The 27,129-nt window shown below is 41.0% G+C and overlaps 2 protein-coding genes across 5 annotated transcripts in view; both read left to right on the forward strand.

The window, feature by feature from the left end:
* Positions 1 to 5,214, forward strand: part of LOC109988013 (lissencephaly-1 homolog) — a 39,232-nt gene extending 34,018 nt beyond the window's left edge. The window contains exon 11 of the mRNA XM_065960253.1: positions 1,198 to 5,214. Within this exon, the coding sequence (XP_065816325.1) occupies positions 1,198 to 1,271 (74 nt within the window). The 3' untranslated portion in view covers positions 1,272 to 5,214. The remainder of the gene's footprint in view (positions 1 to 1,197) is intronic.
* Positions 5,215 to 5,774: 560 nt separating this feature from the next.
* Positions 5,775 to 26,632, forward strand: mettl16 (methyltransferase 16, N6-methyladenosine). Of its 4 annotated transcripts, none has more exons than XM_020639302.3 (10): positions 5,775 to 5,825; positions 6,223 to 6,360; positions 14,248 to 14,435; positions 15,889 to 16,029; positions 17,092 to 17,207; positions 17,416 to 17,558; positions 19,319 to 19,388; positions 21,018 to 21,107; positions 25,093 to 25,266; positions 25,695 to 26,632. In XM_020639302.3, exons 2-10 carry the CDS (start codon positions 6,233 to 6,235, stop codon positions 26,283 to 26,285), a joined length of 1,641 nt encoding a protein of 546 aa, XP_020494958.2. In that variant the 5' UTR covers positions 5,775 to 5,825; positions 6,223 to 6,232; the 3' UTR covers positions 26,286 to 26,632. The 4 variants fall into 4 exon arrangements, with proteins under 4 accessions (XP_020494958.2, XP_029134201.2, XP_020494957.2 ...); XM_029278368.2 differs by having other exon boundaries at positions 5,784 to 5,815; XM_020639301.2 differs by having other exon boundaries at positions 5,800 to 5,913.
* The last annotated feature ends 497 nt before the right edge of the window (positions 26,633 to 27,129 follow it).

Consider the following 27,129-nt stretch of genomic DNA (forward strand, 5'->3'; position numbering starts at 1 on the left):
CAAAAGCTTAAGGATTTTCCTGCCTCCCCCTCCTCATATCTGCAGCTTTTCAGCAGATCAAGGCTCAGGGAAGTCTCTTGAGGAGCTCTTTAGCCAACTTTTCCTTGCCAAACCGTTTGAAACCCAGTCCCCTTAAATCCTGTTTGATATAAAGAGGATATTGATGTAATGAATTTGGGGTTGGTGTGAAAAACAATTGAAGCACCTTTTGTTTGGTTTCATTGAAGCAAAACATTTATTTTCACCATTTCTCCAACGGGTTCTTCTTCTGTCTGTACACACAATCAAACTGGATTGGAACTCTCATTGGTATTCAGTCTGACATAATTTGCAGGTTAGCTTATTTTTCATAGGATTGTTCTGTTTTGGTATTTTCGAGCCAATAAGTGGTGCATGTCACCAAAACCATTTTCAATGGAGATGTAAGCCACAGTAGCTTGTACTTGTTTTTCATGTGGTCAGAGAAACCTGCAGATGTAAGAACGTTTTCTTCTGTGATTGTAATAATCAAGAGGTTGCATACGAGGAAGGATGATAGGCACTGATACAGATGTGCAGAAAACTTTTGATACCGATTTTGTAGACTTGAGTATTAGCTGTGTACCCCACCAATAGAAATACGTTCCCCTCCAGTAGAAGTGAGTACCCCTCCAGTAGAAGTGAGTACCCCTCCAGTAGAAGGGAGTACCCCTCCAATAGAAATAAGTTCCCCTCCAGTAGAAGGGAGTACCCCTCCAATAGAAGTGTGGTTCAAATGACAAATTATTATTGGTGGAGGGAAAAAGTGAATGCTGACATTTTGCTATAGCTTTGACTGACGTTGCCCTTTCTGTTAGCGCAGAATTGTTGTTACTGTCACACAATTAACCTTTAACGGGTTGTTTTGGGGGAGCTATTTTTCTGCCAATGTTCTCAGTTTTTAATGAAAAAAAAAAATGCTAAAGGAAAGAAAGACTGTGTCTAGTCTTATTTATCCAATCATTGGAAACAGCCATCAAGTAGTATTTGAATCGCTGAATACTCTGTAATGTTGGTGATGAATAAGAATCTGACGCAGAAAACCTTCTAGACGGATGGTTGAGCACAGATAAATGTGTGCAGCAGCCGTGTTGTTGTAATTAAAGTATTTGTCATGGAAACAAGACTTTTTTGTCTTAGTTTGTATTTGCTCTGATTATCTTTTTGTTTCCTCAACAGATTTCCACAAGGCCGCTCCCTACGTGGTCACTGGGAGTGTAGATCAAACATTAAAAGTGTGGGAGTGCCGCTGATTTGGACCTTGGAGGATTGGACCAACACCCCCATTTACCCAGATGCTCCTCTGGTTCCAACCTCTCCTTCGACCATCCCACTTCCCCTTTCATCCCCCCCTCCGCCCCCCTCACCTAACCTAATCCTCACCCGCACATCATCATCATCATCATCATCATCATCATCATCATCATCTCCTTCCTCCGGCTGCACTTACCACGATGGTTATCTTTCCATCGCTCTCTCTGGTCCAATAAATATTGTCCATCTATGTAAATTATTCCTGGATGTAGATCGAGCTACTAAATGTTACACAAAAAAGTATTCTTGCATGGTAATCCAAAATTGTATACTGTAAATTTACATAACGTCTAGAAGTACCATAGGTTTACCACGAGGCTGGCCGTCTGTCACGCAGCCTTACCAACCAACCGAAGGCAGATGTTTTTTGACTGGGTGTAAAATGTAGGGCACTAAAAACCGATAATTTAAGAGATGACAGTGTCTTTATGTGTAAGATTTATTTTTGTCTATTTTTTTATTTAGGATTTTGTTTTCTCTGTTTTTTTTTTTTTTCTCTCCTTCACTGTCGTAGTCTGTTGGTGCCTAGCTTGGTGAAACGTTCAAGAGATAAGGAAGGAAAAAAGCATATATATGATGCGATAAGATACAATTGTCTGTGGGGCTGTTTTCAAATAATCTGTAGCTTTATAACATCACTTCTCAAGTGTGCGTACCATTTCTTTTCATGTGGACTAGGAAATATTTTAATGGCTGTATATACGAATGTTTCAAACGTTTGTCCTTGGACCTTGGGGCTTAAAAACAGCTTTGTACTCTTGTCATGGTGGCACATGAGCCACTGATAGGCTTTAGATAAATTATCCCATCTGATGAATCTGCAACAAAAAGAAAAGATACCAATCTTAAAAAAAGTTGCTTTTGTGAATTCTCTCACTTGAGTGTTTTCCAAAAGAAGTCCAAATGTACACCGCAAGTTTGTTTGGCTACCGCCGTGAGTGTGCGCACTGGGTTACAGTGGCATCTGAGCAGAGTTCGGGATTACACCTGTGTAATCTTGAGCACTTGATAAAGACCTTCGTTGTGTCTCCTTTTAGGAGATGAATCCCTGTGACCTTGCATGTCAGACTTTCATTGAACTGAGGCACCTCAATCTACTTCTAGTACTCTTATCTTATCTCTTATCCAGGCAGTCTTGGCACAGCTTGGTTAACTATAGGAACTATATGGGGTCAGAAGATGCAGATGAAGGCCTCAAACAGAAAGCCACTGGTGGAAAGCAACCTGCTACAAGGAAAACGTAAAGGCATGATGAGGAGTCAAAGTGAGCCCCCTGGGTTTGATATCTGGGATGTGCAAAAGATCTCTAATTTCTGAGGGTATACAAATGGTTTTGAATAGAAAAATTCAGTTTTCTGTGAAAATATGAAATGTAAATTAAACTTGTTATTAAGAGATTTGGCAATTTTGTATCATCGCACTAAAGGATGAACTGGATGGGAATTAAGGTATAGTGAGGAAATGCTGGCAGCAGACACGTTAAGTGATCTGTTGATGGTGTAAAGTCTGTAGAGGGGTCCGATACTAAAGATGCTCCTCACTGTTGAAAGAGGACAGGAGCAGTTCCTGGATCAGATATGCAGGAGAATGCTTACAAAAAAGAAAAAACCTGAGCAGAGACTCTTTGCAGAGAAGAATCCATCTGCAGCCCACATCACATGTATGCAACAACCTCTGAGTGGCTTTCCTCAAAATTTTAGCTTTTGATCTTTGTGGAAAGACTTGAAAATTACTGTAAACCAGTGCATACTGTAGAAACAACCATTCCACGCCCTGTGGAGGACAAAATACATGAAACATCTTTCTTCTAACTGTAGCTGATAAGGTGATTCATTAATCTTGCACATCCCTCTTTTTACTAAATCTTTGGCCCTTGATTGGTCCAAAGACAACATTAAAATTGAATGCTGTTGATAAATGCATAAACTTATAATTTCTAATTAGCCCTTTCATTCCAATGCAGTTGTTGGCTAATAAAGAATTCCACTGCTTAAACTGATCTTATCTTCGCTTCTTTGCCATGTTTTTCCTCTTCCTGTGTGTATTGGATGTGATGATCTGCTGCTCAAGCTCCTGTTAGTGGCTAATGTGAGCCTGATGTGACCTGTTGATGTGGCACTGCTGCATGTAAACCTGCACCAGAGGCAGAGCTGTCAGAACAGTATTAGTTAAAAAGCTTGAATATTGGAGACTATCCATCACTGACCAATTAGTTTGAATAATGCCTCTGTGTACCGTAAGTACTTAAACTATTTGAAAAGTATGGTAAAATTGATACATGTCTCGTATTTTGAGCACATGGCCTTTAAGCTGAGCCAAGCATAAAGATTGGAAACAGCTAGCCTGTTCCCCTGCAATGTAGCAAATCTGCTAACTTGCTAAAACAAGTTTCCTGATTAACAGCTACAATCTCATGTTTAATCTGTTAAAAAAATCAAATATGAAATGATATGGGATTTATTGTCAACTGGAACCTTTAACTCATTGGACTGTCACTGATTGGCTGGCAATGGAAGTAAAAAAGATGTCATTTTATTTTTGTTTATTTACCTTTTAATGCCATTGTAAAGAATTAAGCTCAAATGGAAAGCTTGACATTTATTATTAAAGTTATTCCGTCTCTAAAATACAAGTCTCTGAATTGAGCATTTTCTTGGTACCGGCTTGGCTTTAAAAAATGAGTTTAAACGCCTGTATGTAGCCTCTTGTTATTCTGAATGAATGAAACAATGCTAGAAATGTACACCTGTTTTTTATGCTAAGTAAAACTGATACTAGCAAAAGATGCATATTTATCATGAAAGCATTACAGTTTTTTTGGGCAAACTGGTGAACCCAACTCGGTAAGAAAGTGAACAAGCAATAGGGTGTTTTTGTTTCCCTAAATAGTCTTTTACAATGTGTCTTCTTTGGTCCCCTGGCTCGCTGAGTTCAGACAGCTCTGTTCAATGGTTGCAGAAAGGCTGGTTTTGTTGATTGTGTGATGCAATTTGAAGGAGGCGTATTTCCTCCTTCTTCTGTAACATTAATGGGATTGTGGCAGACTGGGATGTCCCAAAGGAGAACCTCTTTCTTTCTTTCTTTTCAGGGAATCAAACTAATGTCTCCTTTTTGGGTGTGCCCACTTAAAGGTCTTTTTTTGTTTTTTCATGAAGCTGTTGTCTCTGTCCTTACTTCCAAGGAAGACTTAAGGTGGAAAACCAGCTTTTTTTTTTGTATTACAATTTGGCACAGCTAATGAAGATGCCAATTTGTTTAATGTTCTAGCTAAAGCCAAAAAAAAAAAAAAAAAGGAGACATTCCTCTGTACAATCTGGTTTAGCTTGATGAGTCAGCCTCTTTCTTTAGGTCCAACACTGTTTGGCCAACTTTGAAAATGATTCTTGTCTCCTCAGGATCACGCTATGACATGCCAGACCATAAAATGTAAATTGAAAACTACTTCCTTGTTTTTTATTCAAGGAACGTGGTTAATCAAGGGTCAGGACGATGTGTGTTCTGTTTCTTTTGTAAGAATCGATGGAAAAAAAGCTACAACACAGCTGCTGGTGTTGTAAGCAAGTGTGTGCCCTGTGGGAAAAAAATTTAAAAAAATCCCCTTTTGCCATTCGCAGGTCCCAAGCAATCCCTGTGCTACATAGGTCGGGTGTGTGAAGGGACTGACAGACAAGTTTTGGCTGTCTGTTGTTGTTGTTTTTTAACCTCGGCCCAAAGTCCACCACACTTTTATCTGTCCATGAACCACAATCGAGGGCTTCAGACTGCACAACACAGGAGAGCTCATTGTTTTCACCACTATGGTCTCACTCTTCACTCAGCAAACTGTTAACAATATACCTGGATGTCATTATTGTTTGCGATATAATAAAAGATGAAAATCTGCCTCCATGTTGTCCTGTGTATTTGTTTGGCTCTTATTGTTCATGGATTGCAAGGCAAGAAAGTATTACACAGCAGCATTAGGGACAATGTCTAAATTTAGCCTACATTTGAAATAAGAGTTCATTCAAGTTGATGCTGAAAAATTGAAAGACACAGTCACAAACTGTTTTTTAAATTAATTATTTTTGTAATAAAGGTGAGAATGTAAAGGAAGGTACAATTACAGCATAACGAAAATTAAATCTAAAATAAATGGATATTAATAGGGGAAAAGGGGAAGGCACTATTTGTAAAGTTAGTATGAATGTAGGTTAATAAAATAAGCTTGGCAGAAAAATATGGTTTTGGGGGGGGAAACTTGAACCTAGCCTTCCTGAAAACATCTTTGAATACAAAACTATCAGAAAATAACATTCACAATAATATTCCATTATAAAACCAGTAAAGTGACTTATTTAACTCAGCTTTTGTAAAAGATAAATAACTCTGAAACAGTCTCCATGGAGGGGGGGGGCGCGTTTCATTGCTTACGTCAACACGCAACGACGTAGACGTGGTGACGTGTTGCGCAGCCAGGAAGAGAGGGAAACGTTTGGACAACGTGAGTATGTGTGAGTATTCTCCACAGTAACACAGTGTTATTAAGACACACAGAAACTATTAGCAGGCTTCACCGCAAAAAAGGAAAACGTCAGTCAGGTAGGCAGGAACAAAAACATACAATACACCCGCTCAAAATGTTAGCCAGCTGCTAAAAACAAACTGAATCAGCGACTTTGTAAGCCGCTCAATAAAGAACAGCTGTGTGAAGAGCAGCAAGTTGCCAACCATGTTTAGCAAAGTTTCATGCCGATATTAAGTTTAACTTCAAATAATTCAAGTCTTAGTTAGTTACCACAGTTAGTTGCTTCAAAGTTGACTTCTTCTGCTGCTGTTTTCATGTTTCTTCTAGTGCCATGTGTTGCTGCTGTTTATGCTCATGTCTGGTGTCTTTCCTTCCTGATTCAGGGCTCTGATCATGGCTCTTAATAAGTCAATGCACACCCGGAACCGATACAAAGACAAACCTCCAGACTTTGGTTACTTAGCCTCCAAATATCCAGACTTCCAGCAGCATGTGCACACCAGCCTCGCAGGAAGACCAGTGTAAGTAACCAACATTACAGAGCTAGTGTGGTATGTTATCTCATTGATTGTTCATCCCTCATCTAAAATCTTTCATCAACATAGAACAGCTTTAGTAGTTTATTATATCTAACACATTTTGCACATTTCTTGGTTGCAGGGAATGGTGATTTTTTTTTTTTTTATTCCATTTTGCCAAAAGAAAAAGACACAGTTTTAACATGCCCTTGTGCCCACAGCCGCATTGTATAGAAACATGTTCAAGCTCTACCATCCATCCAGTGTAATGCAAAAAGCTACATATCATGAACTCTTCCTTTATAGCTGCATATTATTGTGTGTCATTTTCGACTGAAGATAAGCAAGAGTGGTATCCGTCCAACACATATTTGACCATATTGTGTGAAGTGTTTGAAGCTCTGAGCACAAACAAGTCAGACCCTGAGGACCCAGTTCAGCACCGCTCAGGCCCCAGCTGACTCAGTCTGATCTTTACTGCTCATTCAGCTTCTAGCAACAGCAGGACGACCACGAAACCTGGACGAACGATTCATGGACTGAACATCAAAAGATTTTTTATTTTTTATTTAGCTGGTGCCCCTTTTCCATACACGAGACTTCAAAAGTTAATGAGTGACACATTTATAGGAACTCCAAATTTGAAGAATGGTTGAGTGTGTCAGTCAAAAAGTGCCCCATTAGACTCCTGTGTTTCCCTCAAAGTGCCAGGATACAAATTATAGGACTGGAACTTGACTTGTGTGTGTTTGTGTTCCCCTCAAAGTGAGACACTGCTGAGAAGTCATGCTGTGGAAAAAGTCCAGGCAGGAGAACAAAGGTAGAATATGTCTGGCGGGATTAGTGGATGTTGACGTTGAGCATTGTGAGCTCAAGATTGCCTTCATTTTTTTTTTGTTTGAGCAGATGTGGTAGTGGAGGCTGAGATTTACAGAACTTTTCTTGTGTCCTCAGTGGGTCAAAATGTCCAGCGTACTGATATATTGGCACTTTTTACACACCTGGTAAATCTAGGCGGATGTTTGGCTTCAGGAGAAATGAAGATCTATTAGCTAGTTTAATTTAACCTGACACAGCTTCCTGGATGAATCACAATGATGATTTAGTCATTTGGCTGTTGTGTGTTTTCTATAGTGATCATCTTTTTATATAAGACTATAAATCAGATGAAGCACATGTCCAACAATACCTATTGATCCTCTTGACCTGACATTTTCAGGCTCCTCCTATTGTGCACACCTACTGAATTAAATAGAGAGCGTTAGTTAATGTTGATCAGTACACCTGTGCTTTACTTACTCCTTATCAATACTTTAACTGGAATGAGAATTTTGTTGAAGAATATTTAATTGGGCTCATATATTTATTTTATATGTTTAACACCTTACACAACGATGAATGTTTTTTCATTTAGCATATGGTGTCATTATATCTGTTACATACGACGATGGATTAGGGCCACGTTAAAAAAAAAATCTGAATTGACGAGATTAATTGTAAATTCACAAGAATAAACTCAAGTAAATTTACGATTAATCTCGTCAATTCAGATTTTTTTTTTCTTTAACGTGGCCCTGATCCTCTGTCGTAGTTATAAATGCTGTTGTCCACTAGAACATTTCAGACAAACATCAACTCAAGTCCAGTTTAGACTGGATACATTTCTCAAGGTGACGTTATTTGGATGTTTCCTGGACTGTTCAGTTATTTTTGATCCTGTTAGGATAAATGGCAACCCACACCACTTCTTATTGGAGCTGCAGTGTCAGTCGTCTGTTGTTGTCTATTTTACGGGAAAAGAGGTGCTCGTCTGTCACAGGTTCCAACCCTTTGGGTACAAATGCATTGATGAAAAAAAGCCTTCGTTCAAGAACACTAAAGCGTATCAGATGTGTTGTTGGTAAGTCAGGGTGTTGCTCTTTGTTCTCTCCTTTATAACATCTGTATCCTTTAAAGTCTACATCCTTTTGCTTTGTAATTGTTAAGATGTCATCATAGCAAGGAGTTGAATAACTGAAAAGCACAGGGATTTATTCCTGAATGGGTCTTCAGTTATTTTGATATTGATAAAGACAAAAAAAAAACTAAATTAAGCCCAGCTCTTCTTACTTTAGCTTTAAATATATTTTGGATAAGCTGGGTCTATTATTTGACAAACTTGTCATTCTTGTTTTACTTCCATGTTTTTGTTGTTCTTTATTAATACAGTGACTGTCAGTCGCAGAGCAAAGTCCTGGTTAGTGTACGAGCTGACAATTATTGTCTGACTTGTATTTAATGGCTGCTGTTTGCCTGTCAGGACTGAGACGCTCCCCTTCCTCTTTGTTTGGGTCTGTATGATACGGCTGGCCCGTCTGCTAAGTGAGGAAATCTCTTTATATTGTGTGCGTTATGCAGATGAATGCGGACATGATGTCTCTGCAGCAGGTCTGAACATCTGTGTGTGGCGGTGAACATATTGGTGTGGGCAGAGTCTTTGTGGCTGTGAGGTGACCAGTCAATCATCTATTGGTGGCGTACCATGCATGTGTGGACACGCTGTGACACAACACTCGATGTCCATCTGTGACAGGTGATAATTATCATCCCACAGTGTCGTCATGTACGTCAGACAGACAGACAGACAAACAAACAATGGGCTGGAACTGCTGGGGTTGGACATCAAACGTGGAGATTGGTTTTAGACAACTGATGAATTAGACAACGTTTAAAGCAGTTAACAAGCAAATCTGATTAAACTCAGGAAAAGCGACTAACTCTACAGCCATAGTATCATTACTAACCCTTATTAAATACAAAAGTCTAAAGTGTGATATAGACCAGTTTTTTTTTTAAACTATTAAATAAACTGAAACAATCACACGATAACTTTAAGGTTGTATGTTTGCATAAAAAGTAGCAGTCAGGACAAAAACCATTACTTATTCAAGTATTTTGGTGTTTACCATTGAGGGTGACAACGCTTTGCACACTTCACCTTTTTGACCATTATGCTACACTATCAGGATACTCATAGTTCTTGGCATATTTTCCATGATTAGCAGTGTACACTGATGAGTGGAAGCACAGAAAATGCTAATTGAGAAACAAAGAAAATACATTTTCACATATGCACTCCTAAACATTGCTATAAAATCTCCGGCTGGATGCTCCTGGAATCTTCCTGAGTTAGTTTTATTCACACATGTCACACATGTTATTGCATGTTCTGGCTCCTCCATATATTTTGCGCCCGCAGCAAATTGCTCAAATTGAAGTCAGTTGCTAGTTCATTATTTTTTTATTGCAGTTACCAGAACAGAGGTCCAGGATTTCGACTTCATATGTGCTACCAGCTTTGGTTGGCCTTCTGCAGAAATTTGGCTCCTCTTCCCCATCAGTCTGTCATTCCATCAGTGGAGGGATTAGTGTGGTTTTGTATTCCCCAATGAATTCATGGACTTGGTTTTTTAAGTATTTAAGCAGTGAGTCAGGGATGAGCGTAATCTTGGGGAGACACTCACGCAATCCTCCGGGGAGATATGCCTCCCTTCATTCGGGGATCGTCAGTGGAGAGGGCTGATAGCGGCGGGCTGAGAGTCGAGTTCAGACCAGAGACTGCTGGAGAAGAAATATGGTGGATGTAATTGGAATTGAAGTGAGGACTAAATAAACCCGAAACGGTCTTGATGTTGGTTTCTTTCAGTTATAGGAGAAGGAGAAGGAGGGGCTCAGATCAGGAAGATAGAGGGGTGGGATTAGGAGGTTTGAATGGGTATTAAAAATGCAACAGCCTGGATGGAATTTAATTTGGTACTCATATTTTTTATGGGCTGAAAGACGATCATCTGTGAAGGATTTTCACTCCTGTAATTATTGAAATGTTACATTTTCACACCAGTATATTTTATTTAATATGTTCTTGGCAATATAGGAGAAATGGATAATTCTGGACTAAGATGCCAACATTCAAATTGATAAATGTAAACCTTTTAATTCTGGGCTGCACCTCTCTCACTAGGAAGCCAAGCAGAGCCATTACCATACAGACCTTTTTATTATCAGATGGGAGAGAGGGGAACTTGCAGCCCTTAGGTGGGACATTATTTTTACATATTCCTCTTCAAAGAACGGCTTTGTTCAGGAAGTCATGTGCTGTGTGCCTTTATCTTTCCTTCCCTTAATGTCCTGGCACAAAACCATCTCCATACTTCAAAACTTGTATCTTCTAACATGTTAAAAAATTAAGTATGAATGTAGTTGTGTCGACTGGCTTCAGGTTTATACGCGAGTGGGCTTTATTCAATTCACAGTAAAGTCACAAACCATCACTCTAGCTCAAGCTGTTGATTTCTCGGCCGTCACCCTAAAATGAAATGTTCTTTATCATTTTTCATCACTTCTTTATTTTTAAATGAAAATGATTGTTTTTCACAAGCAACATGTGATTGTTCATGTATCGTATCTGGTTGTGTTTTTCTACATTTTCTTGGCCTTTTGTGTCATGACTTGGGGACATGTAATGTTCTATTTACAGTGATAAAAATCTATCTTGACCACTTAAACCTACTCCAACAAACAATTTCCATAATCAGAATAATAATAATTAGCATACTTGGCTAAATATATTAGGGAAACAATCCTTTCAGCCATTGTTGCTGGTTGTTGTTTGGATTAGAAATCAGCCCACTTTTCACTGCATCAGCAAGTCAGCAGAAAAAAAACCAACATATTCAACTCTCAGTTGAATATGTCAGTGGCATTTAAATCATGTAAAGTTTTAAATGATGCACTCTTTCCTGCTCTTGTGAGGACTAACAAAGAAAGAAAAGCCTGACACAGGAAAAGGAGTTGTGGCTAATAAGCAATAAAAAATTTTTTTAAAAATCCAAGCGCACTCAAAGTGAAGAAGATGCACCTTGAAGGTCACCTCCCTGTGGACGCAGGTAGAATAAGCTTGTGTGTGTTTGATCATATGTGTCTGCGTGTGTGTCTGTGTGTTTGTGTGAGCATGCTTTCATACTGATCATGTAGCGTGGAGGTGAGAGCCAGCTGTTTGTCTCAGCAATAACCTCCCCTCTGCTCTAATGATGCCTCCTCTCCTTCCTCGTGAAGAGTTTTCTGCCTCGCAGCACTTTTCATCTCCTCTTCTTCACCTGCAGAGTCTCTCCGTTTTCCTCACCTGGTCCTTATTTCATCCACATGTAAGCTGGAATCAATCATAAAAGCAGCAGAAGTATTTTTGGTCCCATCCCAAACATTTTTTTTTATACCCAGTTTGTCCCACTCTGTTTCCCGTCAGCTACGTATGTGAGATGTGAGCACGCAGCGATGCACCTGCGTGGAGAGCACAGGCGTAAATTCGCGGGCACGCTCACGCTCTTGTCTGGCATCAGCCATTGCTCCAGCGTGGCCGGATTTGCGTGCTCTCTTCATCTGTTCAGTAGGTGGGGTTGCCATGGAGATGTGGCATACGCAGTGCTGCTGATGGGAGTGATCGGTCTGCACTGCACACACACACACACACACACACAGTGGCACGTACGTACACGTATCGAGGGCTAAAAATAGAGGGCTGGCCTGTGCAGCCTCCCTCCCTGAATATTGATCTTTATCTAATGATGCCTCTGAGGAGAAATGAAAGAGGGCTGGATATCTGTGAGGCAGGCCTTCATTTGGAAACAAGTGAGTGTTATGCTGATGTGTCACTTCGTCCTCATTAGATTCCTCCCCAAAGCTCAGGACATTTTCAAAGTGGCCGTTTTCTCTCTGGTTCTTCCTCTGCAAATGCTGTGCTACGTCCTCAGAGCAGCCAGGTGTTTGTTTCTGAGAGGTCAGACTCTCCTCTGCAGCTGATTAAACTGGACCATTAGCCTAATATGTTGATTAGATGAAGAGACAGCAGGTAAGATTGATGTCAGACTCAGCTGTTTGTCTTTGTTATCAGTCCTGAATGAAGAGGTCAGTCAGTGACCAGAAACATCCCGGTGAGGAGCCAGTCACTTTCTTTTGAATTGAACATCAGCGTAAAAGGCCTCATCTAGATTTTCTGTGGGGGTTTTATGCTTTCTTATAGACAGCCGAGACAGAAAGACGATCCAAAAAAAAAAGGAAAGAGGGGAAATATGTGAACAAAGCCAGATGTTACCTGGGGATGCACAATTAATGACCATTCATCGTTATCAGATATGAACGTTCGCAAAAATCACGTCCCAAAAGTCTGAATGAATCGCAATAATTAAGAAAACTATTTTATGTCAACAAGCAATAACTTCTCACTCAGCTCTTTCCTAAAATGCTTTGTAGTAAAATGTAAATAAAAACAGAACATGATTATTTGCAAAACATTGAAACCCCATATTTGATACTGTTCTATCAATAAAAGAATTAAATCCCCAAAATAAACTTGAGAAAAGAAAGTGGTGCAACAGATTGGAAAACACGACCCTGTCTAAAGGTTTTTGAAACATACTGCTTGCAACAAATTCAAAATGGGAATTTATTTTTCCACAAAAAAATGAAATCACACAACCGTACCTCCATCTGGAACAGCAGTAGATGGTTTTTTTTCTAATGGTGCTGTTCTTACACCACACTATTGAGGGGCCAGACACTGCCATCACCAGGATGTGTCTAATTACATCTGCCAAGGTGTGAAAGCGCTCAGCAAAGCTTTAATTATACCTATCTCGCCCACCCGTTTTGTCTGCCGCAATCGTGCCTGCCTGTGTGACAGCTGAAATAATTAAACATGTCGAGGAGAAGAAGACGAGAGACAAACGTGTGACTGAGAATTCAGGAGGAAGATGTGTGAGGTCTGTGCAGTGTTGTAAATTTGAATTTCATTGTCATTAGCAGGGGATTGTTTAGAAATGACGGCCTGCTTATCTCCCTATTGTCTTCTGCGTGTGTGTGTGTGTGTAATGTGAATTAATGGGGTTGAGTGCAGAGAGCTGCAGAGGGTTAATGAAGAGCTGCATTAAGAGAGTTTGGTAAATTACTGTCAGGCTGTTTCACTGGTAAAAAAACGAGAGGATCAGCAATCACTAAATTGACATCATCCTCAAAGGGATGTCAGGTTTTTCACGAGTGTGGTGGGGGTTTTTTTTGCCACCTGTTCTTTGAGTAATAAAAACGTTGTGTTGCATCTTTTGAAACAGGATGAGACTTTCAGACAAAGCAACAAAAAAGTAGAGGTTCTAGCTTTTATTCTTTTCTTTTTATGTGATTGTTCATTTGATAGGGACGGATACAATATACACTGTTTCAAAGTGTTTCTAGCAGGTGCTAATTTGCAACACTCGTCGCTGGAAGGGCTTTTTAACACTAGCCACTCATGTTTGCTTGAATCATTACCCTAACATTCTGTCCTTAACCTCAATCCTCCAGGGCTGGACACTGTTTATGTTATACCACCCTACCTTGAGAAATATACACCTGTTTGTTTTTTTTACAAGCCTTTTCTTTTACAACTAAAAGAGCCAAAGTAGTTTTTTGTTTTTTTTAAAGGAAACAATTAACTGTTGAAGAAATAACATTGTTATTGTAGCCTCAAACTGGCAGCTTTACATTTAAATCCTGAAGCTTCTGATCAGGCAGACTGGGTAATATTACTGACCGGACAATCATTACCAGCTTTCAATATGCAACAACTTTACATTTTCATTCCTGCTGACTATATTCTGTCTGTAAAATAAATACAGTTTTCAGCAATGTTATCTGTTAGTGGGGCTTGAATACCAATCTATCCTATCAGATGAGAAAATGGATAACAATGAGGTAGGACCCAGGTTGTAAATGTAGAATTAAATTCCCCCTTTATCTAACACGTACATTTTAGGTTAGACATGTTGTTATTGGAGGATTGAAATGCTGTCAGGAACTCATTTGTCCTGTTTGTCTTTCTTCTAGTGTGAATTTTAAAGAGCCTGAGGCGGTGCGAGCGCTGACCTGCACTCTGCTGAAGGAGGACTTTGGACTGACCATCCAGATCCCTCTGGAGCGCCTCATTCCCACCGTCCCCCTCCGCCTCAACTACATCCACTGGGTGGAGGACCTCATCGACGGCCAGAAGCAGCCGCGCAGAGGAATCGACATCGGTACCAGCATTGATATACTTTCCATTTAGTGTGCATGTGTTATTTGAAAGTTTCATAATCAAGTGCTGAATATTCTCCAAAGAGTCCCGTTCATGTATCCAAAGGATTTTTGGGTTATTCAGTGAATTCCTCTGTCAATTCCTCTGTCGTTTACACAAACATTTTCAGCTCAGAGGTCTTAAACTATGAACAAGCAACCTGATGTACCTCTAAGACAATCTCAAAAGGGTCCTTCAAATATATATATATATTTTTTTTGCCTTAAAAGTATTTCCTAATTTCTTCCCTTTGATTATTTTCCGAAATTGTATATGATGGCGTATTATGAATTTGCTAGCAGGTTTTCTTACAAAATGATCATTTAGTTTCACAATCAATTTTTAAGCGGCATCCAACTTACTGGTAAAAAAAAATCAAACACCACAGCAAAAACCAACAGCACAAATCTGACGGCTACATGTCTCATATGTTCGGAGGATTTTATTTGTTTTTTAAGGATTGTGATCATTAATAACAACTCAGCCTCACTTAACACGCAGAGCTGAACACCCAGGCACATAAAAGAAAGAGGTAAAGCTCAGTTATGAGTGGATCTGGTTGAAATTCAGTGTCAGAGAAGAAAACGTGTTGAGAGCTCAAGTGGTTTTCTCCCAGTTAATCAGAGTTTGAGACCTGGGGCTCTTGTTTATTCTTGCTGTGGCTGCCAGCAGCTCAGAACAGCAAACTAAATGTCAGGTGGTTCTTCCAGCTGGTGCAGATGAGCCCAGTTGTTCCCAGTGTTCCCAGAACTAAGCAGCCAAATCCCAGTCCACATGTCACAGCTTGTTTGGGCTTCTGTCTGTCACAGAGAAAGCGTTGTGTCTTTGTTGTGATTGTGCTGCAGGTGTGTGTGTATGTGCGCACGTGCATGTGTGTGTTTGTGTGTGTGTGGGTTCTCTTTAGGATCTTGGGTCACTTACTGGTCACCCTGAATCTCTCTGCAGGCAGATTGAAGATGTCTGCTAATTGATGGATCACCTCTGGTCATTTCCTTTACTAACAGGTGCCACCTCTGTCTGAGTCTGGACTGAATTATGCAGCATGACATCTGTGAATAATTTAATAAAAGCCTCCTGGAACTGACATTTAGTGTCCATTATGGCCTCTGAGTTTCAGATAATTTTTTAGAAAGACACCATCGCACGTTCTGGGACAATCTTCCCTTCAAATAATTATAACTGTGGCTGAGGCTCAGGAGGTGGAGCGGGTTGTTCATTAAGCACACATTTCTTTAAAAAGCACTTTCTATATGCTTCAATAAAAAACAATTCATCATCCTAGTTATTACACACATCATCATGTGTGCTGGTGTGTGTGTGTGTGTGTGTGTGTGTGTGTGTGTGTGTGTGTGTGTGTGTGTGTGTGTGTGTGTGTGTGTGTGTGTGTGTGTGTGTGTGTGTGTGTGTTTCCTCAGGCACTGGTGCATCTTGTATCTACCCCTTGCTGGGAGCCACGATGAACGGCTGGTACTTCCTTGCCACGGAGGTGGACGACGTCTGTTTTGACTACGCAACGAAAAACGTGGAGCAGAACAACCTGTCCGACCTCATTAAAGGTAGATGTGGTGCACTCACCATGGAGCAATATATCTCAGGGAAGGCAATACGAATGAGTGTCGATCAATTTTCTTATAAATGAATCTGCTGATTATTTTCACAATGAGAAAAATGCTTATCTGAAATACAGGGATGCCCTCTTATTTCCTTTTTTTTTGTCAAACCTTTCCTTGAGTCTTTCACTGTTATAGTGATCCACTGATTTCACTGTATAATAAGGATGTTGCCACTTTTTTCTCTGAAGTGGTACATCATCTCACTCTATAGCTACAGGGACTCTCTTTGTCTGTCACTGAAATGTAATACATCCCCCCCCCCCCCCCCCCCGAATGAGAATCAGGAGTCCGTTAAAAACAACAATAAAATACATAACTAATGCATTGCATGGCCTAAGCTGCCTGACAGTGTATGTCAAAGAAAAAAAAACACATTCTAAATCATGTTTCAGTTTAGTGTTTTAAACACACTTACCAGTGTGCAAAATGAAACTAGAATTGAATAAAATACACATTAGCTATAGCCTACAGCTACAGAAGTTCTGCACTTCTGAAATACTGCTGACACAGAGGTTCTTAAAATGTACTAGAATAATGTCAATAGGTGTGCTAATCTCATTTAAAGTGGTTTTTGACATTACCTACTTTTTTGTCCGATGCCAATCACATCCCTGCTTCATGCATCGGCTTTAATGTCCCATTTCATGCTGTATTCTGATTGTTTGGTTTTAGACAGACAGCTTTAATATAGACCACTTATGGGGGGAAGGGGGTTCCCCCACTGTAATTGTAGTATAAAAAAATAATAATAATAAAAAATATATATGCTGACGCTTAAGCCTGGAAGGAGGTGAACTTAGGACCTGATGGCCTCCGCGTTTGACATAAACATGTGGAGACCCTGCTGTGTTTGGTCAACAAAGCTTTAAGTCACAGTATGACATCAAGTGATTTAAAGCCACAGTGTGTCAATTTCATCAAGTTTCTGTTGTAATGTTCTCTTTTATCTGCAACAATCATGATTAGCTTGTACATCAGACTAACATTGTCTCATCTGTATCCTAGTTGTTAAAGTCCCTCAGAAGACTTTACTGATGGACGCTTTAAAAGAAGAGACAGAAATCGTTTATGACTTCTGCATGTGCAACCCTCCTTTTTTCGCCAACCAGCTGGAAGCAAAGGTAAAATGTTTTTTTTTTGGCCTCTTCACATTTGAATATCTGAGCATCACTTTTCTTCGTACATTATTGTTCGGCTCCTTTAGTGTAAACAGCACCTGTTGACTGACCATGGAGCACCTGTCACAAAACACTATTTGTTTACACGATAGTAACAGTCTACTAATAGGATTTCATCTTAATCTCTGTCTGTCTTGTTGCTTCTCTACAGGGGGTTAACTCCAGAAACTCACGCCGACCTCCTCCCAGCTCAGTGAACACAGGTGGGGTCACGGAGATCATGGCGGAGGGTGGGGAACTGGAGTTTGTCAAGAGGATCATTCATGACAGCCTGCAGCTTAAGAAACGCCTACGGTGAGATAAATATAAAACCTTTCTCTTAGAATAGTTTCTCTTCAGCTGCATTGGATTTTTTTGTGTGTAAAGCCAAATCTAAACCAGATTTATCACACCAAATCATAGACAGAAATTGTAATAAACCAGGGTTCATGATTAGCAGGTGGAGGGAGAGGAATGCTGCAGTTTGAGAGACCCTGAGAGGTTGAAGTGTCGGCTGAGAGCTCCGTTGAAGAGGAGATGAAAAGTGCAGATGGGCTGCTGCACATAGATGGAGCTGTCACCCAGAATTGTTTTAATGGTCCTGGCAAACGCTTAGCCTGCACTGTATCCGAGAGCCCACAGGGAACAGCTGTGTTTGGGTGGGTGGGTGGGTGTGTTGGAGGGTGGGGGTGTCTCTAGCGGCTGTCACTTTACCCTCCACGGCTACCAGGGTTGTCAGCAGGGCAGCAGAGTGAGACAAGGATAGAGGGAGCTGCAGGGTGCTGCTATTAAAACTGATTAGACATGCCACACCTGCTCTGTGTGTGTGTGTGTGTGTGTGTGTGTCTGTGCGTGGGTACATGCGTGTGCATTTGCATAGTATGTCGGTGGAAAGACGAGCAGCCCTGAGAGGAATCTGATCTCAACACCTGGCTGCTCTCGTGCAGCCCTGTAAAGAACAGCAGAGTCTTATTAAACAGGTTTGAGGCCCGGGCAAACCAACCGGAGCATACTGTCACTCCCAAAAGCAGGCTGGGACACCAGAGCCGGTGTCCATGGCAACACTGACAACCCCACAGATTGGTCCTTTGAGATGACCCACACCACCCCACCCTGCTGCTTTCTCCCCAATTTTTCCACTGAAGTGTAATTACTGTCAAAAGGAACAAGCCAGATCCGTTCCCAGTACAACACATCCACACGCAGATGAATTAAAAATCCCAGCTAGAAATGAGGCAATACTGCTCATTTATCCTGCCATTGATATGAAAATTACCACCTCGGGTTATGAGATTGTAATCATACAGTGCTCCAACATGTAAAGAGGTAGCTGAGGGTGTACTAATGCAGCTGCACCCTTCAGTGTGTTTGAAAAAAGGGGGGGAGGCCGGGGTGCTGCTCCTGGTGTTCCTCCCCACTGTGACGAAAAGTGGGGAAACCTCTGTGAATATTAGAGCTGTTGAATATTTCATTGTGACAACTGAGGCTCACGTGCCGCTCCTCCCTGCCCCTTCACCTCTGGGCATCTTCATACCTCCTTGACATCGTTACAAATCATCCTCCTTTGTCACTCACACAGTTAGTAAACTGATTTTTAATATCGGAGCTCATCTTCAGCAGTGGGCTGGGAATGTAGCTTCATATGACTTTATGTTTAAGGATATGGCTTTCCAAAGGTTTGAACATCACTCAGTAGACGTTTAGATTTCCTTCATCTTAAACGTTTATATATCAAGCTCAGAACGGCAACTGTGTTCCCCATAGAAGTATTAATATTGCTCATTTCTGTATTATAGATAAATCCAGAGAAAACTATAAAAACCCTGAAAAGGTTTGTGAAAATTGCCGGTCCTCCTCTGAGAGTGCCCCCTTGATGTGTTTATCTTTCCGCCCAACTTCCCCAAACTGGACTCTACTGCACTTATCGATCAGGACCAACCTTATCTCTTTATTCCACAGCAGAGATTATTGATCAGGCCTCAGACCAAAGGAGGACTTCAGAAAGGCTTTTCCTCCTCTGTGACTGCGCACACCCAGACGCACAGCTGGTTAATATGTATTCTTCTTTTCTGCAGGTGGTACAGCTGCATGTTGGGAAAGAAATGCAGCTTGACGCCTTTAAAAGAGGAGCTGAGGAAGCAAGGAGTGAGTACGAAGCGAAGCACCAACAACACACCTGCTTGCACAGCTTTTATCTCAGTGTGTTTGAGTTCCTTCTCTGCAGGGTTAGAGAACAGCTTGTTAAAACAATCTTCTTCTCCCCACTCAAACCTCTGCTCATCAGGGACTCAGACTCTATTGACTGTTGAAGCTGACAGTTGTCACTCAAGGCAACAGATCCCAAAAAAAATATTAAGAATAAGCGGCGTCAAAAATTTGCCTTCAATGAACTTATTTCTGTTAGCGGTGCATGACTGGATCACACGCCGCTAAGCGTCATTAGCACAGCTAATAGCCCGCCACATGACTCCTAAAGACTGCAGGCCTCTGGTCCTTTGTCAGTCATTCCTATCCCTCAAACCTCCTCCTGAGGTTTCAGGGTGCTGTTGCCGCTCATCACGGTGAGTGCAGGCTTGGCACATGTCCAGAGAAGAAACTGTTTCCTCATTTTACAGTGTGCACACAGAAACCTGCCTTAGTTAATATGCTAATGCTTTTATCACTCATTCTTTGATCTTTCCTCTCCAGTGTCCCCTCATCTCTCTTTGTTTTGTTTTTTTAATTTAGCAGATGTCTCCGATACAGAGCTCTTTGACCTCTGACCTTTTGTCTTAGTGACCCTCTTCCTCCTGTTTGCTGAAGCAGTCCTGAGAGGAAGTTAAAGTGCGCTGTTAGCACAAGGGCTTTCACACCCAATGTGTGTCCCTCTCACAGCACAGATCTTTGTTTTCTCACTCAAAGTTAGAGATGTCGGAGCTCAGTGACGCCAAAATGATGTTTGGTGTCTTCATTTGAAAAGGATTTGTTAATATGGAGCTGCTTTACATTTAATCACATACTTTGCATATCATAATCCCCAAACTGTCTCGCATGCAAGCAGACAGCTGCTCTAGTAGCTTCAGCTCTTTAGTATTTTAATTAAAGTTTCAAGTGCTTTTCATCTGGTGTTATATATTAAATATCTTTTTTTCAGCCAGTCTTTTATCAGTATGATTGATTGTGAAAGGAGAACTTTTATTTCCCACACCAATTTAAATAGTTTCCCTTTCCTTTCTGATATTACAGAGCACTGAGACAAAAAAAAAGCTTCATTTCCTCTGCAGCCCTCAGGTTTTGTTTTTAGAATTTTGCAAACTAAAAACAATGTCGGAGAGATAAAGTGTGGACATGAGAGTAATTAGAAATGTGTCAAGGAGAGACTATAGAGAGAAAATTGAATCAGATTTTCTAACATATGACAACATCTTTGGATCTTTGGTCGGCCACTTATTCACAATCTGTCTGTAGGAGCCTCACATCTTTGACCCACATGATAATTTCAAAGAATCTTGATAGGAATACAACCGTATTTCTCTAAAGCGATGAAAACTTGCAGGGTTGATTATTTAAAGTTTAACTCAAAGAAAAGGACATGTTTTCCCTGTTGATTATTCACATTTGCCAAGATTTATTCAAGACGTATTGATACCTGCCTGTATACAATTAATGAAAGAAGAAAGCAATTACATTTTTGACCAAAGCTGCTCAGTTTCCATGCTATTATATCCAACCAATCAACTTTTTTTTTTTTGCAGCTTGCCCCACAGTGACCCTTTCCTTCTTTTTTTTTGTCAGGTGCCTAAAGTGACACACACAGAGTTCTGTCAGGGCCGGACGATGCGCTGGGCGCTGGCCTGGAGTTTCTACGATGATGTGATTGTTCCGGTGAGTTTTCAGTTTTTTTTCCCCCCCTCTTTCCTTGTGCACACGTCAGACTCATAAAGTCGTGATGCGGTCATGAAGACTGGATGCAACCAATAGACCTCACACTTAACATGATGAAAAATAGTCAGGTAAGTCATCCTAACACGGTTGGTCATTTTGCTGGTTGAACTGCTCCTCTCCAGCTCCTGAATGTTTCCAAAACCCTCCTCAATTATGTAAAACCTCTGCAGACTCCATCCTCTATCCCTCAAGCCCTGTTCCATTAAAAGCACTTATTTCTTCCTCTGGGGAGATGTTGATGTGATTTTTAACATGCTGTATCCAGGCAACAGTTACCAGGGCAAGGACTGTGTGCACACAACATCGAACCTTTGTGTCGTCTGGACAGTGAGAGGGCTGGAAATAAATAGAAAGCCGGGACAGGGAGGGAAATAGCCAAAACACTTAAAACTAAGAGATCCCAGAGTAAGGAAAGAATAAAAGATGGTGGGGGGGCTGTCGGGAGGCGGTGAGATGAGGACTGTCTGTGTTTTGTTGGTCTGGTTGTGTTTTGTTGGGTTTTCTCTCCTTTTTGGCCTCTTCAGCATGAAAGCAGTTGAGCAGAATGATTGGCCTACATTCCCTCATGCAACCCTTCCTCCTCCTCCACTTTCATGCACATCCACCATCATTTACACTCACCATCATTACAGGGCAGTCCCCTCGAGCGTGTGTGTGTTTGTGTGTGTGTGTGCGCACGCACATGGTTACATGACAGAAGTTCTGCATCTGTAATTCCATGCATGGTTGACATCCTCATTCTGCTGGCATGCGTGTGTTCCTATGGATGTCTGGTGCATCTGTATGTATAGTATATATAAGTGATAGCTCATTAAAGTTACATATAGACTTACCGTATGTGACATGCATGCAACAGTGACCTACTAAACTCTCATATTACCAGGTCAGCCCTTAAAACCACGATTACCATCATAACCTTACTTTTACCCTGGTCTGTTTTAAATGTTTGGACTGGTGACACATTTCTTTAACAGTATGAATCTCAAGATTCACAATGCTGACATGTCTCATACAGGAAGTCATTGTCATAAAGATACAATATGTCAAATTTTACACTAAAATTTCTGCAACGGGTCCATCCTGTATGCATCGCTGTATCCATCATGAAGAATATTTGCCCCGGGAAATGTAAAGAAAAGCAGTTGGCCAGGGTGCTGTTAATGACTTCATCTGACACCTGCCCTGCAGCAGTGGTTTTAAGAGAAAAGTCAAATTTAAGGAAATTTAAACCCTTAAATCACTGGTTCACTTTTTTTTTTAACATATTTTATTTATTATTATTATTTATTATACTTTATTAAATGTATTTAATCATTACTAGCATATCGCCCAAATGCATTATGGGTATTGTAGACACCAGATTTAAAAAGATAAAATCCAGAAAAAAAATAATAGAAAGATGGAGAGTGTGGACAGTGAGATATGAACAGATACAGATAAAAGGAGTAACAGACGGAATAAATGCTGAAGACTGGCAGGTTTTCGTTGAGCCCCGGGCCTGTAGTTGCTCATACAGGCCCCTGGCAGGAGGAGGGTCACAAAGGTCCCGTTTTCAGGAGTCCATGCTGGGTTTTTAGGGCTCAGGAGTATGATTAACAATGTTTGCCTGAAGGGGATCTGCAACATTTTGTTTCTCTATCTCTCTATATGACACACTTTGTGTTGACCTTGTGTGTGTGTGTGTGTGTGTGTGTGTGCGCTCAGGAGGTCAAGATGGATGATTGAATGACATTATATCCGGGGAAAGCAGCTCTTATCAGACTTCAGGCTTTTACTGTGGCTAGTTTTCAAAATGAGGCAAGGCTTTTATTGTGAGGATGCCATTTACCCGCATCATGTGTGTGTGTTTGTGTGTGTGTGCTGCTGTTTTTGTGAGAGAGCATGCTCTGAGGTGAGAGTGTGTAAGTGAGATTAATAATGGAGTGAAAGAGCAGCCGAGTCAGAAGAGGATGTCGTTGAGTGAAGAGCTGTGTGTGTGCGCGTGTGTGTGTATATGTAAAATGTGGTTTTAAAGCTCTTTTGTCTGTGGAATTCAGTTTGTTTATTTGTTAGTTGAGTGTGTGTTTGTGTGTTCATATACTGATGTGTTATTGCTTGAATCTGTGTCAAGGATGCTGCGTACAATCAGACAGGTTTGGCTTGATGGATTTTATTGATTTCCTCTCCTCGTACAATGAGCTGCAGGGCTGCGGAGGGTGGAGGAGAAAGGGGGAGAGACGTCTGTGAGGAACAAAAAGATATGGGGAAAAAAAAAAAGCTCTAACAAGAAGTCGGACATGGCAGCTTCTATTGTCCACCCGTTAATTAAATATCTTCATCTCATTTGAACATGCATCTAAAGGGACCTACAGTTAACCCATAATCAATACATGATCAAGGCAGAAAAAGCTTTTACAGGACGTGAAGGTGTCGCTTTCTCTCAAGATAAAGCGGATGCAGGAGAGATGCAAATGTAGCCATCGTGCAAACTATATATTTTTAAAAGAATACCGTGTCCTCCGATGCCATAAAATGATTGAGTAATGAAAACTTGTGTCGGATCAGTGCAGCAGTGTGAAGGTCACAGCGTGCTCCTTCCCTCTGCTCTTAGTAGGTCAGTCGGCCATGCTGTCTGCTCCCTCACAGCACAGTGAGGGGCTGCAGACCCCCCCCCCCCCCCCCCCCCCATCTCTCCTCTCTCAGTCACTCTGCAGTGACTCTGGTAGTGCAGCGTGGACATGTTGGCTGCAGTGAAGGCGTAGGGGACGACTGCAGCAGCAGAGCGTCTGTTATATTCACACGCAGTTCAGTAACGACCTCCACCGCCATCACAGCATGACATTAGAGGGGATTAGAAATAAACGTGTTAAATTCACTGCAGGTTCAGGGGGTGTGCTTGGTTTGAGTGCCCTCTTGTGGTGTGTGAAGAACATGTAATAAACACACACACACACACTTCTTACAGTTTTACTGTAATTATCATAATAACTGATAATAGAGGGGGAATTGAGACAACACAAACATGCATACTATCGAGGTAAATAACAGGTTAGTGACTGGATTGCAACTGTGGTTCTTGTATTTCTGAGGCATCATCTATAGGTATATATCCATTTTTTAGCCAGAATATTCATTTCAATTTCTTCATATTATCTAGGTCCACCTCATTCTGTAAACACAGCTCTGACCTACTAAAGCATGATTCATTCGCTGGGTCTGAGTCCTATTTGTGGTTCTGGATCTTCACAGATATGAGACAATGGACTTGCTCGAGTAGTTTGATTGAATCTGTTCTTTTAAACTGTATATGAACAGCAACACTTCACTGCCCTCTGTTGGCAGCCTTGTTGTTGACATTGTGGTTATTTTTGGACTGCTACCATCACGGATGCCAAGTCTGGCATCTGATGTGGAACGTCAAGGTCAAAACAACACCTTGGGTTTCTGACTTATTTTTTAATCAGTTATTTCAGGTCATTGGGCCCCATTAATTAACTAAACAACAGCAGAATAAAAGAAAAACTGTTCCCGAGTGAAGAACATATTACAGTTAACAAGGCACAGCTACGACATAGCTAAAGTATGAGATGAATGAAGAGGGAAAGTAAACAACAACAAAAAACAGATAGGTAAGAACAACATGTAATGAACAGAGCTTTGAGTTAACACAGCAGGATATCGCTGAGTACAAATCGTCAGCATGTCAAACTGTGCCTTCATTGGCTGGAACACACATATTCATCTATTTTCATTTGTCATTTATCTCGAGTAATTACTTTTCATGTATATTTCAGAGTGGCTCTTATCAAACGTGTTGACTCTAATACTACAGGAACTTTGGCACCTGAGCGGGGCTTCTTTTTCTGCTCATTTTCTATGTGCTGTTTACTCTATTTCACAATCGGTTGGTTAATATACTTCTGGTCTCCCTCCTTACCTCCCTCAGTCTCCTCCCAATAAGAAGCGTAAACTGGAGAAGGCGAAGAAGCCTCTGTCGTTCACGCTTCCAGAGGCTGGAGTGAAGGAGCTCCAGAGCAAGGCCTCTGCTTCTGGCCGCAAAGCCCGCAGCCCTGTGGACAGCATCACTGCTCTGCTGGAGAAAACACTCACTGACCTGCGGGTGAGCTATATCACGGTTATGAGAGTTTCACCGCTGCCAAGGTTGAACACCTGAACTATTACTAGTGTTCAGATATTTTAAATCAACTTTTTGATTTTGAGGTTTAAATATTGGTCAGGTTTGCTCTTTAAAACCATCCCTGTTCACATTTAGCACTAAAATGCATTTAAATAATCCAATCCAATTTATGGGTTAGCTTTATTTTTTAGTGTACATTTTTCCAAAATGCAAGGAGAGTATAAACTGGGAATTTGTGGGAAAAATGTAACGTAATCAAGTCAAAACCATAAACCACAGCCTCAGATCTTACTGTTGGTCTCAGCAAAAAAATGTAACATTTTCCTTGTCAGATTTTTCTTCAGCACGAGTTAAATCAAAGTAAATCTCCAATAGACTTCCTTATGTTTTGGATTGTGTTGTATCCTCAGGTGCTACACAAACATGTCCCCTGCACAAAACAGGAGCAGAGTCTCTTGCTAACAGCTGTGGAGAACACATGGATCCACGGGCGTCAGAAACGACGTGAGGGAGCACGTCAGCTGCGAGAGCTTCCCAGAGCCCCTCAGTCTGCTGGAACCACCAGCTCTCAAACCACTAAGGCCACAGCTACTACCACCACAACTCCATCATCTCAAAACCAGTCTTGCGACAACACGCACAGCAGCTGTGCCTCTGCAGAGGAGACAAGTAAGGATGTAACACACGCCCCAGCTGGAGAACAAAAGGAGGTGTTAGAAAGTGTATCAGGTGGAGATGTGGACATGGAGTCCTCCATGGAAGCAGGACAGGAAGCTGTCCCAAAGGAAACGCCTGCTGCAGCAAGTGAGCCGCCCTCGGAGCGACCTCTGAGCCCCGCTGCAGTTAAACACTTCCTGTTTAAGTGTCTGCTCAATGTATTGCCCGAGGAGAGGGATGTTGTGGTTGAGATGCACTGGGTCGAAGGTCAGAACAAAGACCTGATGAACCAACTGTGCACCTACCTGAAGAACACACTTTTAAAGTCCGTTGGAAAGTGCTGAATGATCAGGAAAAACGGGTCCATTGAAATAAAGAAAGAAAGAAACGGTTTATTGAGCACTAAAATGACAGAACACATTATTTTTAGTCATATTTATTGAGTGCCTCTCAGTTGAAAGTTTATTTTTGGACAGTTAACTTCTTATGTGCATGTCTACACAGCTGTTTGAAATTCAAAGTGTTTAATAAACATCTGGAGGTTTGTTCCTGAGGAGGAACATGTTACGTTGCAATTAGTGTAGTCGCCTTATTCCCAAGTACTTGTACACTTTACCTTTTAAGGTAGTGCGTAATGTACATTAGTGTTCAGTGCTCAAATATTTGCAATAAATTCACTTTTTTTACACCATGTCTGCTACTTAATGATGTATCTTTTATCCTCAACGAAGCATTTTTTTTTGTCTGTTGTGTTTATAAGTAAGGCAGTACCTTTGAACGGCCACAAGGAGGCAGGGTTTGTGTTTCTTCTGAGAGAGACATTTCCTCCTTTTAGCCCTTTGAATTTAGAGATGAGATTCAACTCTTTTATAAACATTTTTGATAATGAATGACAAGTCAACACCAAATTTGTAAAACAGTAGTTTTACCATGTAAGTTTACACACACTTCATAATTCAGAATGTTCCTGGAGCTACTCCGGTGTTTCCTGTGTCTGAAGAACTTTAAATAATGTTTCCAGTGTTGTTACTCTGTTGTAGACCAAATACTTCCTGATCTGAGCTGAGTAAATAACAGGAAAAGAGACTTGAATAACCAGAGCAGTGTGGGTACACATTCACAATAATTGTTGGTATGTATTCTTTATGATCCTGGTTGTGGCAGGACTTTGAATCCAGCGGCCTCTTG

Source organism: Labrus bergylta, chromosome 11, assembly GCF_963930695.1.
Source record: "Labrus bergylta chromosome 11, fLabBer1.1, whole genome shotgun sequence".
NCBI lineage: Eukaryota > Metazoa > Chordata > Actinopteri > Labriformes > Labridae > Labrus > Labrus bergylta.